The sequence below is a fragment of the Protomyctophum bolini genome (assembly GCF_963924005.1).
Source record: "Protomyctophum bolini genome assembly, chromosome: 14".
Classification (NCBI taxonomy): domain Eukaryota; kingdom Metazoa; phylum Chordata; class Actinopteri; order Myctophiformes; family Myctophidae; genus Protomyctophum; species Protomyctophum bolini.
Window position 1 is genome coordinate 36737382 of NC_137875.1, and position 19187 is coordinate 36756568.

The following is a 19187-nucleotide window of genomic DNA, read 5'->3' on the forward strand; positions in this document are numbered from 1 at the left end:
ATGCACTCACTCACTCACTCACTCACTCACTCACTCATTCTCACACACTACAAAGCCCCCACAGGTAGGTAACTATTTTCAGCAATGGGATAATTTGGTGGGTAGATCTTGTTCTGCTGGTCATTTAGCAAGTATAGCTCTCAAGTAAAAAAAAGTGTGGGCACCCCTGCTGTATACAAACCAAAACATTTAGCATGATAAAAAATGATAAAGAATAATGAAACATAAAATAAACATTATTCTATTGACATTTATACAATGAGTTGCATAAAAAACAAAACATCAAGCTAAAGAAAGCTTGGGAGATAATTAAATGAGCAAAACAATGATTTTACGCCTTTCTTTGTGTAAATTGGGCTTATCATGCAGCTTTCAGTTTTTGAGCAAGTGCATTTGTTGTTGTATAATTAATTATGTATGACCCCCGCTGTACCCGCGGACCCCCATACAGACTACCGCGGACCCCCACGCAGACTATAGGGGACCGCCGCGATTTTGACACATATGAGAGATGTTCTTTATACCAAGCCAATGTCAACAACACTACAACCGACAGCTGTGCGTGAGATGCGATATATGATGATATGATATAGTGATATAGTACTTTATTGTCAGTTCACACTGAAATTTGTCTTGCGACCCAGCAGCCAAGTATGCAGAACATATACACACATTTGACATAACACAAAGAACAAGACAATTTACATACTTAAAGACATGAAGACATGGTTTGGAGAATGGGCTATACCTGAGAGCACAGGCGATATTTGGCTGGTATAATAATAGCCTATACAATATCTGGGTTCACATCTGTGAGAACTCAATGGCTAAGTTATGGAATCTATACAACTAAATATGCAAGACAAGTATACGTATTTTTCTAGACAATATAGGCTATGACTTATTTACTCATTGTGGACCATACTATATCCAATCAGCATGTGCACGTCATATCAATGCCAATCATTGCAAAACTGCTCTTTACAAAGCATGAATGAAATTAAAAATATAAATGAGTATAAAGTTACAATTGACAAAAATATATATATTTAACTTTTGTCTTTTATTTTTATTTGTTCTTTTGTGAAATCGCCTATGCCTGAGAGTGTACAAAATTACAAATACAACCAAATGGACCCATAACGAATTTGTACAGTATCAGAGTTTATTGTTATAAAAGGGTCCAGGTGACAGGATCTGTCACCTGGACAGATCCTGTTGTCTCCACATGGACCACACACACACACACACACACACACACACACACACACACACACACACACACACACACACACACACACACACACACAGAGAAGAAGTCATCTAGCTGGGGGCGCACTTGTAAAGATTTGGCTTTTGGTGACTAGTTTTTGAATTTTGGCATGATGTTAGCTGTTATAGGTATGGGTTTTCAAAAAGCTGTGCAAACGCGTTGGGTGCGCCCCCTAGTGGTCTGTTTGCACAAACTCAAAAATTAGATACGTATAGGCCAAAGTTATGGTTGAAAACCAAAATAATTGATAAAAGAGATTTTTGGATTTTTGGACACACACGCACACACGCACGCACAACACACACACACACACACACACACACACACACACACACACACACACACACACACACACACACACACAATCTATAACATAATTACTCTGTCTCTGCTGACGACTGACGTCACGCCTCCTCCGACACTGACTGTAGCCTACTACAGTCTACAGCTGATCATGTGTGCGCATTGTATGGCTGCCTGTAATATGGGCATTCGGCATTGCACTCGGCAAAATCAATGTACAGTCAGTAGGCCTATCTATATAGGCTATACAGTATGTCATCATAGTCCTATTCAGTCAGTGACATGCACTGATTCCGCCTTGCACGCACATGAGATCCTCATGCATCTCAGATTCCTACTGTGATGGCACAAATATGGAACCAAATGGTATCATTTGTATTAACATGCCCGGACTCGGAGACAACTATAGGCAACTACACTCCACAGTGTACAAGCTTGCACGTACTCCACTCGGCATGCTGTCTTTCCCGTGCGCTGTGTTACCTGGCTGCGTGCAATTCCAATGCAGCTCCCCATTTTATATTCCATGTCCTCCTCCGGCGACGTGACTCTGGCGCTACAGGGCTGGCAGAGCACCTTTCTGCAGAACTGCATCGTTGCCGGCGGCTGCAGCGAGACGAGGCATCGCCGTCGATGCTGCTGCAAGCCGGCGTTGCTGCTGCTGCTGCTGTGCTGGGCCTGGGTCTTTCGCTCTCTGTGTGGTTATATTGAGTGAGTCACTGATGATGTGCTGCCTGACTGAGTGGCGACCTATAAGACACGCTCTCTCTCTCTCTCTCTCTCTCTCTCTCTCTGCTGCATTGCCCTGGAAATGTCTGATATGACTGTTTAAGCTCGGTTATATAAGATAAGATATTATATATTTATTTTAACAACACACCAAATTAAAGTCAAGAAGGAGATATAGCTATGATCTCTCTCCCAAGATGTGCTATACTGAGCGGAGGAGAACACAGGGAATGGGAAAGCACTGCTTATACAATTAGCCTAAGAAACAACAGTCTACCTCTTACTTTGACCCATGTAGTAGCCTAGAGTTCTGTCTGAAAATGAACGCACATGGTCTATAATCTATTCAAATCAGGCCAGAGGTTCCCAAACCTGCCATGCCAATTGACAATTAAGGACCGCTAAAAATAGCCCTATCCCCTCCTCTGCCTCTGGCCGCGCCCACCATGCGTGAGAAAAAAAGGAAAAAAAGAAAAATAAGGAAGAAAGAGCCTATATACCAGTATGTATCTTTGAATGTATAGGCTATAGGCTACATTGACAGCAATGTCATGTTCATATTCGTAATAGAGATAGGATGTCATTTTAATTTAAATATAATTTTCTCCTCCACATAGCCAATAGGCAGTAATAATCAGTATACTGATACACTAGAATAAATTATATATTTATTTTGTTTTTTCCAAGTTCTATTCTATTCTATCATTGAAATAGAAATAATTAATAATGATATCTTTCTTTTCTTTTTTTCCAAGTTTAGTTCAGTTCTATCATTCGAATAGAAATCATTATATCTTTTTTCTATTTTTTTTTTAAATATATCTTCACTTTTATCATTTCATTTGAATAGAAATATAATGTGCATGTATAACCCGGTGTGGTTTGGAGGTGGAACGGAGGAGGTTGAGTATAGGCCTGGTTTGCTGATGGCTGGCTTCTCAGCAGGGACAAGAACAGTCAAGTTAGTTAGTTGGTTGGTGCCTCTTAAACAATTCATGTCAAGGACCCCTAAATTGAAAGTATTTGGATGCAGTATTTGCATTTGAGTATCTTTTAGGCGGTAAGAGAAGATTTGTTAAGATGTGTCTTTTTATTTATTTATTTATTTTTTATCTGAAAGCTCATCACATCGCAACACATTGTGTGAGTATAAAACTAAACCTCAGGTGTCTGTGCAGCCTGAAAATCTAGTTTAAAGTGGTTCCATTATGTTACGTTCATAATGGCACCGATGGTCCACATAGTCATATTATATAAAAGAGCTTAAGCAATGAATCCCACGCGCCCAATGACTCCTCTTTGAGAACCACTGGCAGTGGCTGGGATAGACCGCTTAGCATCTTATACCAATTGTCATCACTTGGTTTTAGTTTTGGTTTTCTTCTTCTCCTTCAACTGCTTCTGCTGTTGAAGTCGCTTGGCATAGGTCTGGGCCATGGAGTTAATGATGGAGCACACGATGAGGACGATGGTGGCCAGCAGCACCCACCCAAACACCCACTGAAGCCAGTTCCCGTTCAGGGCCTCTGTGCCTCCCTCATTACGCAGCTTCTTCCTCTGTGCCTCCAGGTACTGCCGGAGGGGCTTCTGGAGGGATGGTCCCATCCCGGGCACGGACCCTATGAGTGACAGAAGCTGCTCCACTATGTGCGTGCTGAAGACCATGATGACAAAAAGCTTCTGTATGTGCATCTTGACACAGACCTTGCCAATCAGCGTGGCTCCAAAGAAGGTCCAGAAGGGGACCATGTAATGACCACAGGTCATCCCGGCCAGGTCAAAGAAAGGGTTGGGGATTGACGCAAAAGCCAGGATCCCAAAGAACCCCAGTCTCTGCACCATATCTTTGACCCACAGCTTCGCTCTGGGGACACAGCCCCGGGCGGAATCCTGTTCGAGCATGTCCTCGAACTCCTCATAGTCCTCGTCCTCTGGATCGGTTCCCGAGAGGCGAGCCGCCCTGGCCATGAAGTACGGAGGCAGCTCCCCGATGGCGGTGCCAATGCCCCACATGCAGGCCTCCAGACGCACCTTGGACATGATGGACCAGACCGACATGCCCTCCGTCCCTACGACCTGGGGACAGATGACATGTTCTGGGTACGGAGGCTCGGGGAAGTCCGTGGAGCCACACTCGTAAGCCGCCAGGGTCACGCTTATTATGTGAGGACACAGATAGAGCAGGAAGGTGTGCACGCCAGTGCCAAGGCCGCACGACGACATGATGCCAAGGATTAACCAATAGACGCTCCAGTGAAACCTCTTTGCCAGGTAATGGACATGTGTCTGGTGAGCTCCTTCAGTGTAATAGGCGGTGTGGAAGGCGATGGAGACGACGGAACACACCCCCAAGAACAACAACGCCGTGCCACGTCTTTGCCTCAATTTTGACATCCACTCCTTTAGGTTGGTGACGGTCTCTAGGAGGAAATAGTGTAGTGTGTCGAACGGCCTCCTATACAAAACCAGAGACAAGCGCTCCTCCTTGTCTTTCTGTCTCCTCCTTCTGGCTGCAGCATCTCTGGATTTGCCCTTTGCTCCATTGGCTGCCATGTCAATCACGATGTAGTGGGGTCAGGTTTGACAGTCTTCAGTATACGTGACAAATTGTCCTCCACCCGATCTAATTAAAATATTTTAATGAAAGCCCCAATTTAATTAAAATGCTTTGATAAATGACCGTTAATAAGCCACAGAGGGAGTTGAGAGGATCCAAATCAGACTCTCACACAGGTAGTGGAAGCCTAACCCTGACAAAATGACCAGACAGGAACGGCGCTCATCAGTAAGATCACTGTCAAGGACGGTGGCTTGATGATCGAGCAATTATGGCAAGGGATATGTTATATATAGGCCACTGATGACAACATGTGACGTCAGTCAGGATGTGTACTTGTGTGTATACGTCATGGCTGGATACTTACTACTACATCAAGGCAGCTCACGCTACAGAAACAGGAGATAGCGGTTCTTGCCCATACATGAAGGCTACGGGTTGGCTTGTGAGACGGCCATTCTAATTTTAGTAAAACAATTATGAGCTCAGTAGCCTATCAATGATGTCATAATAACCCTATCCCAAATTTGTACAATCCAAGACCTATTGACTTCCATTATTATAATTGTCTATTAATTGAACAAATTAATTATTAATAAAGAAAATCACACCGTGTGAAGTGAGCGGGCGCTCTTATCATCATACATCATCTCATTCAGGCCAATCACATTTTGCGTCCTCACTTTTGTCTTCAATGTTATGTGCTTTACATACTACTTGTGTCTTCAATGTTTGTGTTTACACACTTTTGTCAAAGCTCGGCATAGGAGGGGTTAGCGCCCCTCAAAAAACTAATAATTGTTCATTTAATAAAATTATAGATTTAGTATCAATGCCTGTTTTAGGCATCTCAGTCATTATTGGTGAAACACAAGTTTTTCCAAAAGCTTTCAAGATAACCTATACAATATCTTCAAGCTCACGTGCCACAATTGCCACACATTGTGAGCTTGTAGATCTGCTATTTTCACTATTTTTGCACAATACTGCTTTTAGGTCCTACATGGAACAACATTCATCTCATGCTTTCTCTAATGCACAAATTGAGTCATTGACAATCATTAAAACTGGCCTAGCTTAATAGTTTATGTTCAATAAAAAAGCAAGAACATGTATGTGGTTTTCTTCTCTTATTCTGAGTGTTCTTTGATTGTGTCAGATAGTGTTGGCTATTTCTGTGTCAAAATCTCCTTTTTCATTGATGATTTGAGGCTATAATGTCTTACCGTCATGCAAGTTCGACTACAAGTTGCACACATTAACTATAGAAAGGTTTATTCTCTATTAGCATATTTAATGACCTGAAACCCTGATGACCTTGGGATAGATCACTGAGGATACGTCCCAGGTGCATCCATGCAATGTTTTTAGTTTTAGTTATTCTATTTATAGTGACTCATAGGAATAGATTACGTGACAACCAGGAATAGGCTGGTGACCACCGGAGAGACGGGTGACAGCCGAAATGTAGACGGCACCCGGGAGCAGTATGGGTTGGCGCCCCAGCCTGTGTCCTCCATGAGGAGGAAGCCCAACAAACCCTTGGTGAGGCCTTTAGGAGGGCCATTCAAGCCGCAAGCGGAGCATGCAGGCTGCAGCACCACCATTGCTCAGGTGAAGCCTGCTGAACCATTGCAGCTCAAGAATCCACCACTACTGGTGTTGGCAGTCTGGTGCAACACACAGGTCGTGGACCTGGTGAGAGCAGGAGTGGACCTGGTGGGACGTAGTTCCAATGGTTTGTATGGCCCTGGTCTTGCCCTAATGGGACTGATCGAGGGTAGCTACTGGGACGTAAGTCGGGACTTGATCACCCCGGCTGGGTCACCAGAGTGAGGGGTATGATGTTCGAGAGACTGAAGAATATTTAGGATCTCATAATTATACAGTGTTGCAAGGCCTATGTCACCGAAACCCTGATGACCCTGGGATCACTGAGGATACGTCCCAGGTGCAGCCATGCGATGTTTTTTAGTTCCAATGACCTAAAACAACCTTTCCGAAAACAGTTGCATACACTACTCAGTCATGGTGAACATTTATAGGCCATTCATTACCTAATTATGCACATTTCTCAATACAAAAATAACATTAACGTTTTTGCAACAATTTTATATTTCATACACTAGGCCCATGGATTTTCTATACATATTTTTGTAATCCAGAGGTAGGCCTATATGATCACGTATAACTGGTTATAAAATATAAATGGAACTATGGTTTTGTGCTGCTGCTGGTGTAATGATACTGGACACAACAAATGTTCCATGTGACAGAGGGGTCAAAGTTGAACAAAAATTGCCTATATGGTAGAAAAGGGTCAACAATTCAAATGGTGCTAGTTTTGTGGAATTATATTTTTTTAATGCATGGCCCCCAGACCCCCCATTTCAAACAAAAGTCAATACATTACACGTGTTTACAACAGGGTCCACCATTTTCAATTCATCAGAACATTTAGAGACGTACAAATATACACTTCTATAAAAAAAATACAATCATATAACGGTAAGGAAGTAAAAAGGGAGAAACATAATAGTAAGGGGAGAAGGAGGTGGGAGGGACTGAGACTTTATTTATCGGGGCCAGTTTTGAATCGCAGCCATCCGTAGGTGCCCTTTGAGAGCGGTTTTGAAGGAGTCAAGGAATCAGAATCAGAATATCTTTATTGTCATTGTACAAGACAATGAAATTTATTTGCATCTGGCACTGGAAACATCATAAATACTAACAGATAGCTGGCAGAGAATTAACATTTTTACTCTTGAGAGCGTGAAATGAGTTAGATCTACAGTATGAGGTTCCATTTGGTTACCAACTCTCCATCATTTAGCTGGGGACCACCTGGAACCTCCTCAACGACCACTGGTGGTTCATCAGACCACTGGTTGAGAACAACTGACCAGCGGAATAGTGTCGCCACACAATTGATCATCTGTACGAGAAGACTATTATCTTCAATGGAATCTATATATTGCTACAATTCAGATAAATCTACTCACTTGGATATTATCCCAATTGTCTCTCTCTTCAGGGTTTCCGTGGAATTGTTGAAATCCTGGCACCACTGTGTAAATCGCTGTGACGGCCTTGTATCTGGCAGCAGAGAATGGTCATGACCATTGCGTGGAAATATTAGCTGAAGCAGGTACAGTACTAGTTATTTTTAAAATATATTTTTTATCCCACGATTTTGTAACCCATTTTTCACCCCTGTGTCAAGTGTGTCCAAGTTCCAAACAGAACTGAATGAGTCCAACCTCCTCCTAACAGGAACCAAGTTCGCCTTCCAACAAAACTGAATGAGGGCAATGTTCAACAGAAATGAATGAGTCAAATTCCCAGCAGAAGTTCACCTCTCATGATTCCTTAACTGTCCATCTAGGCTGGTTCGCATATTGAAAAGTGCTTCTTGGATGAAGGCGCCGCATACTACAGCCATGCAGACCACTGAGCAATCCAGCCAGAGCGGTCCCCTCAGAATTTGAGAATGAAGCCCGGGCCCACGGCCGAAGCTCCCTGGTTGCTGCTGGTCAGATGGAAGCCTCTGTCTTTGAGGTCATCGTCGCCCAGCTGACTGTAGCCCAGGCCTCCCTCGGGCAGGCGAGGACTGGTGCCTCTCTTCACCCTCTGCTGCTCGCTCTTGGCCGGCCAGGTGGGGAACATGGAGGGGTCGATGGGCAGCGGGGTTTCGCGGAAGTACTCGTGCTTCAGCGCCTCGTCCGACAGAATCCTCTTACTGGGACAATAGGTGAGGAACTTGTTCATGAGGTCAAAGCCTTGGTCGGAGAGCAGCACACCGAAGCCCTTTCGCAGGTTGTTGTAGGGGTACTCTGTGAAAGTCATCTTCTTCACAGCGGGGAGCTCGTTGTAGCCCGGCCAAATCTTCTCACTGGGCGACCCCAAATCCTTAAAGATCTTGTTAATTTGGTCAATTTCGCATTTTCCAGGAAAAAGTGGTTTCTGGGTGAGAAGCTCGCCAAATATGCAGCCCACTGACCACATGTCTACAGCTGTGGAGTACTCCTTGGCTCCCAGCAGCAGTTCTGGAGAACGGTACCACAGCGTCACCACCAAACGCGTGTAGGGCTTCAGCGGAGATCCGTATTCCCGGGCCAAACCGAAGTCTCCGATCTTGAGTATGCCTTTGTGACTCAGCAGCAGGTTGGAGGTCTTCAGGTCACGGTGGAGGATCCTGTTGTCGTGGAGATGGCGGACACCTCTCAGCAGCTGAATCATGAGGGTCTTCACTTCACCTGGTAAGAAAGGCTGCTTCATGGTCTCCATCAGACTATTGAGGTCATGCTCCACATAGTTCATAACAATGTAGATCTTGTCCATATTGCTTCCAACCACGATTTCCCTGAATGTGACGATGTTGGGGTGCTGTGCTTTCAGCATAGTGCTGATTTCACGGAGCTGGTGAAATTTCACGGTCTCCTTCTCCATCTTCAGCCTCTTCAAGGCTACAATCTCGTCAGTTTTTTTGTTTTTGGCTCTGTACACCACACCGTGCGTCCCCTCTTCTATACGGTTCGGACACTCGAACTCCTCAACACTGCGCCAGCCCTGTAGAGCGGGGAGATATTTGGGCAGCTCCTTCTTCAGCTCCCCGGGCGAGATGGATGGAGAGTCGGGGATGTAGTTCTCTTCGGGGGTCGGGGAGCGGGAGTGGGTCTGAGAGTGGGGGGTGGGGTCGGGCCTGTCCTCCTTGGAGACCTCGCTTCCACTTCTCCGTGGTTCGCTGTGCTCCGGTCTGTCCCGAGGGGCTCGGTTGGGACTGCGGCTGCGGTGGCTCTGTTTGGCCTTGTCTCCGTATTCCTCAGGCAGCGCCCCACGGTGGTTCAATGGCACGTCTCTGCGCGGTTCACGCACTTTGCGCCGCTCGTCCCCCCTCCACTCCCGCTCCTTCAGGTCTCTCTGCTCCTTCTGCTGCTGCTGCTCGCGGACTTTGCGGTCGCGCTCGCGCTGCCGCACCAGCTGCTCCAGGCGTTCCCTGTAGCGCGGAGAAGACTGCAATCCTGTCAAGAGACCTGAAAGAGACCCCTCTTCTCTCTGTCTCTCTCTGAGGGAGTGCGCTCTGGCCTGTTCCCTGCGCTTCTGTCTCTCCCAGTCTCGCCTGGCTTTGTCCTCCCGCTCTTTGTCTTTGGGCCGCAAGTGTTTTCCTGCTCCTTCTGCCGAGTGACTGCGATGCCGTCTTTTCTCTTTTCTCTTCTCCTCCTTTCTGTGGTCTGATTTTACTTTCCTCGCCACTTGCTGGGGAGGCTTGATTGCTAGTGAGTCATTCTCTTTTCCTCTGTCCTCTGTGGAGTCTTCCCGTGTGTATGGGCCCAGGGAATTACGGATCGTTATTACCATCTTCTGGTCCTGTAGTTCTCCTTCCTCCAGTGTGTCCCGCTTGCCTTCACGACCATCCGCCTGTGGAACAAGACACGAAGCAAAATCTTTCTGGCGCTTGGGCTCCATCTCCTCTTCGAGTTCCCTTCTGCATTTTTGGTGTGACATCAGCACAGCTGATGTCATCAGCTGTCATCACTCACTGTGTCATCAGCTGTCATCACTGTGACATCAGCTCAGCTGATGTCACAGTGATGACAGCGTTTGCAATAAACCCAAGCGTTTGCAATAAACCCAATATGTCCATATATAGGCATGTCACTGTGACTCAGACTTACTGTAACTATACAAACCCAATATGTCCATATATAGGCATGTCACTGTGACTCAGACTTACTGTAACTATACAAACCCAATATGCCCATATATAGGCATGTCACTGTGACTCAGACTTACTGTAAATATACAAACCCAATATGTCCATATATAGGCATGTCACTGTGACTCAGACTTACTGTAACTATACCAGTAAGACGCGCAAACGCGGGAAGCGAACGCAGCTCGTACATATTTGGGTTTTTTAAAGATTTATAGCACGCCATCACACTCATGTCACCATGACTCAGCCATAACCATATAAGGAGTCCCCAAAGCAGCTCCATATATGGGCACAAGTTGGACCACGCCATCACACTCATGTCACCATGACTCAGCCATAACCATATAAGGAGTCCCCAAAGCAGCTCCATATATGGGCACAAAAGCGTGACACACGGACACACAGACAGACAGACAGACAGACATGATCTGCTAGGTCTCATAGTAAGTGCTCACTGCTTCGCAATAAATGCACCATATATATGTGTGTCTCTGTCTGTACGTCTGTAATGCACGTAACTCGAGAACCGTTCGCCACACCGACTTCAAATTCGTTGAATTCGGGATAAAACATAGGCTAAGTAAAATATAGCAAAGAACTGCAACATGGGTACTGTAAAAATAACCTGTTACAATTACAACTGAAAAGATGCAATACTTTTAATGTGAAAGGAGAATAGCAGGGCTAGTTACTAGAAAAGAACAAAATAAAATCACACTTGTGTGCAGTGAGGGGTGCTTTTACCATCATATACATCATAATATTCCGTGCTCAGCGAATCAAATCATCACATTCATCACACACAAAAAAAACAGTTTGAGGTCAAATGGTCTGATGGTGGCCGAGTTATGCCCGGGACATACAAACACACAGTTTTCATTCATTTCATATATTATTTATTATATAATAAATAATAAAAAACAAAAAATCTTTCCGATTTATTGGCAACAACATACTGCTGAGCAACACCCACCTCCATGGTGAATTTCCTCCAGTTGTCAGAAATGTAACGTACGGTATACAGTAAATGCACTGAACACCCACCATACACCTCACTATATTAATTTCAAATACAGAATATAGTACCCTTCCAACCTACAGAGAAGCCTCCTAAACTTTTATTTTTTTAAATTACGTCTAATTAACTCTAATGACTTTTAATGTTTGTTTACAGCAGTAAACGTCCTGTGGGTCAATAGAGGCGAGGCTCCCCTCACTTTACACAAGTGTGATTTTTTTAACTGCCAAACTTCTTGCCTCTCTCCATTACATTGTTTATTTTTACCATTTCATTTTATACTGTTTGAGTACCCATTGTACCCGTCTGTCTGTCTGTGTCCCTTAGGTACACTGGCTCTCTACTCCAGTAATGTACAGTAATGCATGTAAAAGATACAATACTTTTAATGTGAAAGGAGAATAGCAGGGCTAGTTACTAGAAAATAACAAAATAAAATCACACTTGTGTATACATCATATACTGTACATCATAATATTCCGTGCTCAGCGAATCAAATCATCACATTCATCACACACAAAAGAAAACAGTTTGAGGTCAAATGGTCTGATGGTGGCCGAGTTATGCCCGGGACATATACAAACACACAGTTTTCATTCATTTCATATATTGGAGGGGCGCTATCCCCTCCAACATCTGGCATTTGAAATTACGTCTAATAATGACTAGTCATGACTCTAATGACTTACTTAAGACACTCCTGTGGGTCAATAAAATTTTTTAACTGCCAAACTTTCCACGTAATTACATTGTTTGTTTTTTACCATTTCATTTTAAACTGTTTGTTTGAGTACTCATTTTACCCGTCTGTCTGTCTGTGTCCCTTTTATGCTCATTATATGGAGATCTCTGTATCTTTGTATGCGTGTGTCCCTTTAATGCCCATACTTATGGAGATACGGTATCTGTCATTTCATGTATTCCAAATACACAGCAATAGATTTACCGAGTCCCGTATCAGAGGACTCCCTGACCTGGAACCCCATGAGCCATAGTACCAAAGCCCCCCTTTCTAAAGGAAGAAATACCCCCCCCCCCCTCCCCTTGTCTTCCTCACTGACCTGATGAACACGGACGCCTGACCTCCTGAGGTAAGATGGACATAACCAGAGAGGTTCCAGGAACGTCCGGGCACACACTTATATATATTTATATTTCCTTAAAATTTTAACACTGAACGTCTCTTAATAACAAATAATCATTTTGTTCTCGCCGGTCGACTATTTCCTTCATCCTTCTAGGACCTAAAAATATAGTCCTGGAGGGTGAGAACGAGGATCAGAAACGGTTCTTTTTAATGTTGCTCCTGTTCCATCCACAGCGGTCGACGCTCGGTACACACACCCTCTTCCCGCTCTCTTCCTCTCTCTCGTTCTCTCTCTCCTTTGTTTTCTCTCGCTCTCTCTCCCCACACCTATAGGTACATTAGGTACAAGAAACGTTTTTTTCTCCCCTTCCAAACCCCCCAAAGAGGATTCTCTTAGCAAACAATACTAGACTCGGTGTAGGCAAGTAGCTTTCTCCCCCCGATACGTAGTTACAACGACTATGTTATGGCACTTCATATTAGAATTACTTCCCCCTCTCTCAGTATGTACAACAACGAGGCACGCTCGCTCACACTCTCTCTCTCTCTCCCCACGCCTATGTGTACATTACATACAAGGCACAAAGTAAGGGACACAAATTGACAGGTGCGTTGCGATCGATGTGGTGTAACTGATCACACCACCTGCCATTTGTGTGCCCCATACATTTGTGCTTTCCAAAGGACGTTTTGATATGAGTCCTGCACTCATTCCGGGCCCCTCGCTGGAGATCCGGGTGCAGAAGTAGAGATATTTTACTAGATACACGATACACAAAATGAAATAGGTAACTGTGATTAAGGTGGTAAAATGTCAGAGAATGTGATGTTGTTATGGAGCACTGTAGGAAGAGGAAGATGCTCCACTGCATTGGTTCCCATAAGGACATCACTTCCCACAGTGTCCCTGATCTTGAGCCTGCACAGGTGGAACAGAGAGGGGAAGCCCTCTACACACACACACACACACACACACACGCACGCACGCACGCACGCACGCACGCACGCACGCACGCACGCACGCACGCACACACACACACACACACACACACACACACACACACACACACACACACACACACACACACACACACACACACGATAAGTGTCACTGTAAATGCTGTTGAAAGGCCAATAGTGTACGTATGTATATATATATATATATATAGAGAGAGAGAGAGAGAGAGAGAGAGAGAGAGAGATGATCTACTCTCTCACATGCACAAAAAAACAAAGAAAAGGAAACAATGGCAGAGTGCATTTCTAGTTATCATACAACAGCCAATCACGCCGGCCAATCACAATTTGCATCACTTTTCAGTCCTCACTTTTGTCTTCAATGAACTGTTTGACAGTTTCGTTACTTTTATTGAAAAAAAGCTGGGGAAAGGAGGGGCTTGCGCCCTAAAAAAATAATGGAGCAACAATTGATTAAATGAATATAGCACATAAGTGAATGTGTTGTACAAACCAACAGGCCCATCTGGTGTCCACGTACCATAGCATATCTGTCGCCCCTGTAGTATGTCCTTCAGTTCTGGCGACAGAGTAGTCCAATTGACAAAAGCCAGGAGATAGTTCAGCATCTTCGGGTCAATCCTTTTAAATCTAGAACAATTTATCAGTTGAGTCATTAATGCACATCAACGCTCGTCGTTCTAGCACAGTGGTTTTAAACCTTTTCACATCAAGGTCTTTATAGGTATTTCTCTTCATTAGGTATTTATTCGCCATTTGAGTCACGGACCACCATTTGATGAACTTTTGTCCCTCAGACCCAAGTCATATAGAATATTTTGTGCGATTATGAAATTATGACCGATATCTGATCTCCGATTATTTGCAGGGTCATATCTGCCGATACCGATTCTAACCGATTCCGGAATCGGTCAGATTCGCTATGGCCAGGGTTCATGGCCATAGCGTGTCTTGAGTGTAGAGGGTTTGATGATGTCAGACTGACATTATGATGGACTGACAACCATATATGGAGATCTAAGGGTCTCCATGATGTGACGTGTTACGTATTAGAGGACCACTTGGGCTTGGCCCAAAGCCTGTTCATAAAGTATTCAAATTTCAATGAATCAATAAATAGCATAATACTTTTCCAAGTGTCTGTTTTCACAACTGAATCACTACTGAATGAGATGAGTACACAAATTAAATGTAGATTTATTTTTAAATTGTATAATTTTTTGCTGGTGAAAACCGATTAAATAATCTGTGTTATTTTGAGACCATTCCGATACCGATATGGCATTTTTTATGGCCAATATGGCCAATTCCGATTATGCAACCAATTAATCGTAAAAAAAAATATATATAGTTGCATCCCTATGTGTCTCTTACAGGTTAGGCAGCAGGAGCACAGAGGGGTCCAGTCCAGCTGTCAGAAGGTTGGGGAGCCATTGGGCTGCACTTTCTGAATTTGCGGCAGCAACATTCTGCAACGCCTCAAGCTCCCTGGAGTCAAAGAGCCCCTTAGTATTGTCCTGTTGTTTTCTGTCCATTCTATATTGGAACAGTGACACTAGGCTGGTTTCTTTAAGACACACGTGCCATGAGTCCCTGGTCATCCTTGCTCCTGCGGCCATCAGAATGTGCACTGGACGTCTGTGAAAGAGAGCCGATACAGCGCCGTCAGTGAAATGTAAAGAAAAAAGTATCTGGATTCAATTTCAGTTCTACTTCATCCTTGCTGAATGCCAGGCGCTATAGTTCCGTGGCCATAGGAAATGTTATCTTACAATAAATGCACCAAATCTCTGTAGTCTGTATGTGTGTGTGTGTGTGTGAGTGTGTGTGTGTGTGTGTGTGTGTGTGTGTGTGTGTGTGTGTGTGTGTGCGCGTGTGTGCGTGCGTGCGTGCGTGTGTGTCTATGAGTGTGTACGTATGTGTGCACATCTGCAATCCATGTAACTCGAGAACCGTTCATCCTACCGATAAATGAAGTAATGCAGATGTTTAACAACGAGTTAAAGATCCATAAGGGTCCATTCGGTTAACAACTCTCCATCATCATTTAGATGGGGACCACCTGGACTCCCTTGAAGGACCACAGGTTGAGAACCACTGCTCTAGCATGTAGTGTGTGTGTGTGTGTGTGTGTGTGTGTGTGTGTGTGTGTGTGTGCACGTGTGTGTGTGTGTGTGTGTGTGTGTGTGTGTGTGTGTGTGTGTGTGTGTGCGTGTGTGCGTGCATGCGTAAATGTGCAGGTAAATTTTTTTTAAAGCACACTTCTCGGTCATTTTATTAATCCTAAAGGCGACGACAGTATAAAACAATAGTAGGGGTGCGATTATGAAATTATGACCGATATCTGATCTCCGATTATTTGCAGGGTCATATCTGCCGATACCGATTCTAACCGATTCCGATATTATACAGAGGACCACAATGGAAACAAGCCTATGCCCTATAGGGGCTTGGCCCAAAGCCTGTTCATAAAGTATTCAAATTTCAATGAATCAATAAATAGCATAATACTTTTCCAAGTGTCTGTTTTCACAACTGAATCACTACTGAATGAGATGAGTACCGTAATTTCCGGACTATAAGGCGCACCTGAATATAAGCCGCACCAGCCAAATTTAGGGAAAATCGTATACAAGCCGCACCGGACTATAAGCCGCAGGTGGCCCCCTAGTGGCCTTTACGTTAGCTCAGAGCCTTAGATGGCTCTGCGTTAGCTGTAAAAATCCATAGATAAGCCGCACCGTTGTATAAGCCGCAGGGTTAAAATCATGGGTAAAAAGGTGCGGCTTATAGTCCGGAAATTACGGTACACAAATTAAATTTATTTTTAAATTGTATACATTTTTTGCTGGTGAAAACCGATTAAATAATCTGTGTTATTTTGAGACCATTCCGATACGGATATGGCAATTTTTTATGGCCAATGGTAAAAATAAAAATAAATAGAATTGTCAATAGTTGCATCCCTATGTGTCTCTTACAGGTTAGGCAGCAGGAGAACAGTGGGGTCCAGTGCAGCTGAGTTTTCAGCAGCAACTTTCTGCAATGCCTGGAGCTCACTGGAGCCAAAGAGCCCCTTAGTCTTGTCCTTGTCCTCCTGTTCTGCTCTTTTGTAGTGGATGAGTGGTGACAGGAGGCTGGGTTCTGTTAGACACACGTGCCATGAATCCTTGGTCATCCTTGCTCCTGCGGCCATCAAACTGTGAAATGGACGTCTGTGAAAGAGAGCCGATATAGCGCCGTCAGTGAAATGTAATTTTTTATTTATTTATCTGGATTCAATTTCAGTTCTACTTCATCCTTGCTGACTGTCAGAGGCAGTGCTTTAAGCACTGAATACGTCCCTTTGCGCATGCGCAGTTCGAGTATTTTATACGAATAACGTCACTTGTGACCCGGGGATGACCCAGAAGAGGCTATATCTCACGGTGGTCACCAAGGGTTCTGTCCCTAATTTCTTCTTGCGCACATGCAGGTTGCAAAATATGCATTGAGTTGCATTATTATTGCAAATCTACCTTAAAAAGGCGCTATAGTTCCGTGGCCATAGGAAATGTTATCTTACAATAAATGCACCAAATCTCTGTAGTCTGTGTGTGTGTGTGTGTGTGTGTGTGTGTGTGTGTGTGTGTGTGTGTGTGTGCGTGCGTGTGTGTGTGTGTCTGTGAGTGTGTACGTATGTGTGCACGTCTGTAATCCATGTAACTCGAGAACCGTTCATCCTACCGACTTCAAATTGGACACATGAGCTAATGAGCATAAGGGCTCCATTTTCGTCTGATCTTTCTAAATACGAAATTAGGGCTTTCATTTGGTATATAGATCGTGCGTGTAGGGCAGGCCGTCTCTACGGAATGGTATGAAGCGAAAAGGAAAGTACAGTATTTGGTAAATACATTGCATTTGCTGCTGATGAACTGAAGCAAATGGAATCGCGCATGCTGCACAATGCCTGGTTCCAAATAACTTCTTTGACTATACAATTATATGGACACAAGGTTATGTGTGCCCTAGGCAGAGAACCAAAGGCTGGGCCTGGATGGATTCAAAAAACTAATTTTTTGAACAAATTGCCTCAACTCATGCATTAATTTGAATGTCCAATGGTCATCAAAGGCGTAAGAAGAAATGCCACCCATTGCCTATAGCGCCAGCAGGAGGCCACAATAGAGGGTATGTGCGTAACATCATCATCATACCGAGAAGTTATGCGGGAACAGCTACTGAGTGGCAAAAACTACTTTCTGGCCTTGACAGCTCATTGATATACACAGAAAAGTCCGATTGCATTAAACAAAGTTAAACTACGTTAAACTCACTTTGCCACTGACTTTGCCACTCCATTTGTCATTCGTTTTCTGCAAGTGCATACGGCATACCCTCTATAGCCTGACCTGGCCTGTTGGAGACCTGTGCTCCGAGGAGCACTTTTTCTAGTTTATTAATGAAATACAGATGCCAAGTGTTTAGTACCTGATGGATTCCAAGCCAATCATATCTCCTTGAGACAACACTAAGGAGAGTGGTGAATCCAACCCGTACATGTTCCTGCAGTCCTGGCCATCAGGACTAAAGCCCTCACTGAGCAGCAGCTCCAACATTGGTGGATTATCCACAGCCGCGTACAGTGGACTCACCATTCCGTCACTGCTGTCAACAGCACGGTCTGTCACAGCAATTAGCATTTTAAGGATGCTGGAGAGAAAGAGAAAGTACACAGAGTTATACCTACTGTAGGCCTGTCACAATTATTTGAGATAATCACAATTATTTTGGCATAATCGTCAATCGTTTCCATGTTGAAAATGTCCATTTTCAAACTGTCCATACATTTTCAACAATAGCAGAAATGGCAGATTTACAAGATTGTAAGCGTGTAGATCAACTATTTGTGTTATTTGTAATAAAATATATATTAATAAATAAAGAAATAAAGATATTAATAAAAGGAAAGAAAGAATTCAAGAAAATATTAAAAGATTAAATGTGGGGTTGCGTCCATGAATACAAACATGGCCCAATTTGGGCCAGTATGGAAACTCTAACAGATCTCTCTAGTGGCCATGTTGTGCTCCACACTGCCAAATAGTAATTCCATACGCTCTAGCAATCCAGTAATTGATTTTGTAGATTTATTTTATATTAAAAAACTTGCTGCCCCATGTTTTCATGTCACTACCAAAACAGAAAGAGTTTAAGTCCATAGATGGAGCCTTGTTTAAGCCACACCCCCACACTCTTCACCAAGAAGTGACATAGACTTCATGTTCATCATGGCTAAATGATGAGTAGCTAGTTTACTTCAGTCTGAAATTAATGTCTTCCAAAGTCTGAAAATCAGTGTGTGGTTTTAAGGAGTGTCACTACCGAAACACAGAATTTCTCATAAATTATAAACTATTTTGGTTTTTCAGCTAAATGTGATGTTTCTATCCATGTACATCAGTTCAAAGCCATTTTTTGCCTAGCATTGTAGAGTTAAGCTAAAAACTAGATAAAGTTCTCACTACCGAAACAATTCATCAC

At 43.7% G+C, this 19187-nt stretch overlaps 2 protein-coding genes across 2 annotated transcripts; both read right to left on the reverse strand.

Moving 5' to 3' along the window:
- Positions 1–3661: 3661 nt before the first annotated feature.
- LOC308328874 (vacuole membrane protein 1-like) lies at positions 3662–4858 on the reverse strand (the record flags this gene model as incomplete). Its single annotated transcript, XM_080782986.1, has 1 exon — positions 3662–4858. The coding sequence occupies one exon, from the start codon at positions 4856–4858 to the stop codon at positions 3662–3664; it is 1197 nt and encodes a 398-aa protein (XP_080639112.1).
- A 3481-nt stretch (positions 4859–8339) lies between these two features.
- LOC308328875 (cyclin-dependent kinase 11B-like) lies at positions 8340–10385 on the reverse strand (the record flags this gene model as incomplete). The annotated part of the gene is made up of 1 exon (XM_080782987.1): positions 8340–10385. One exon carries the CDS (start codon positions 10383–10385, stop codon positions 8340–8342), a length of 2046 nt encoding a protein of 681 aa, XP_080639113.1.
- Positions 10386–19187: the final 8802 nt, after the last annotated feature.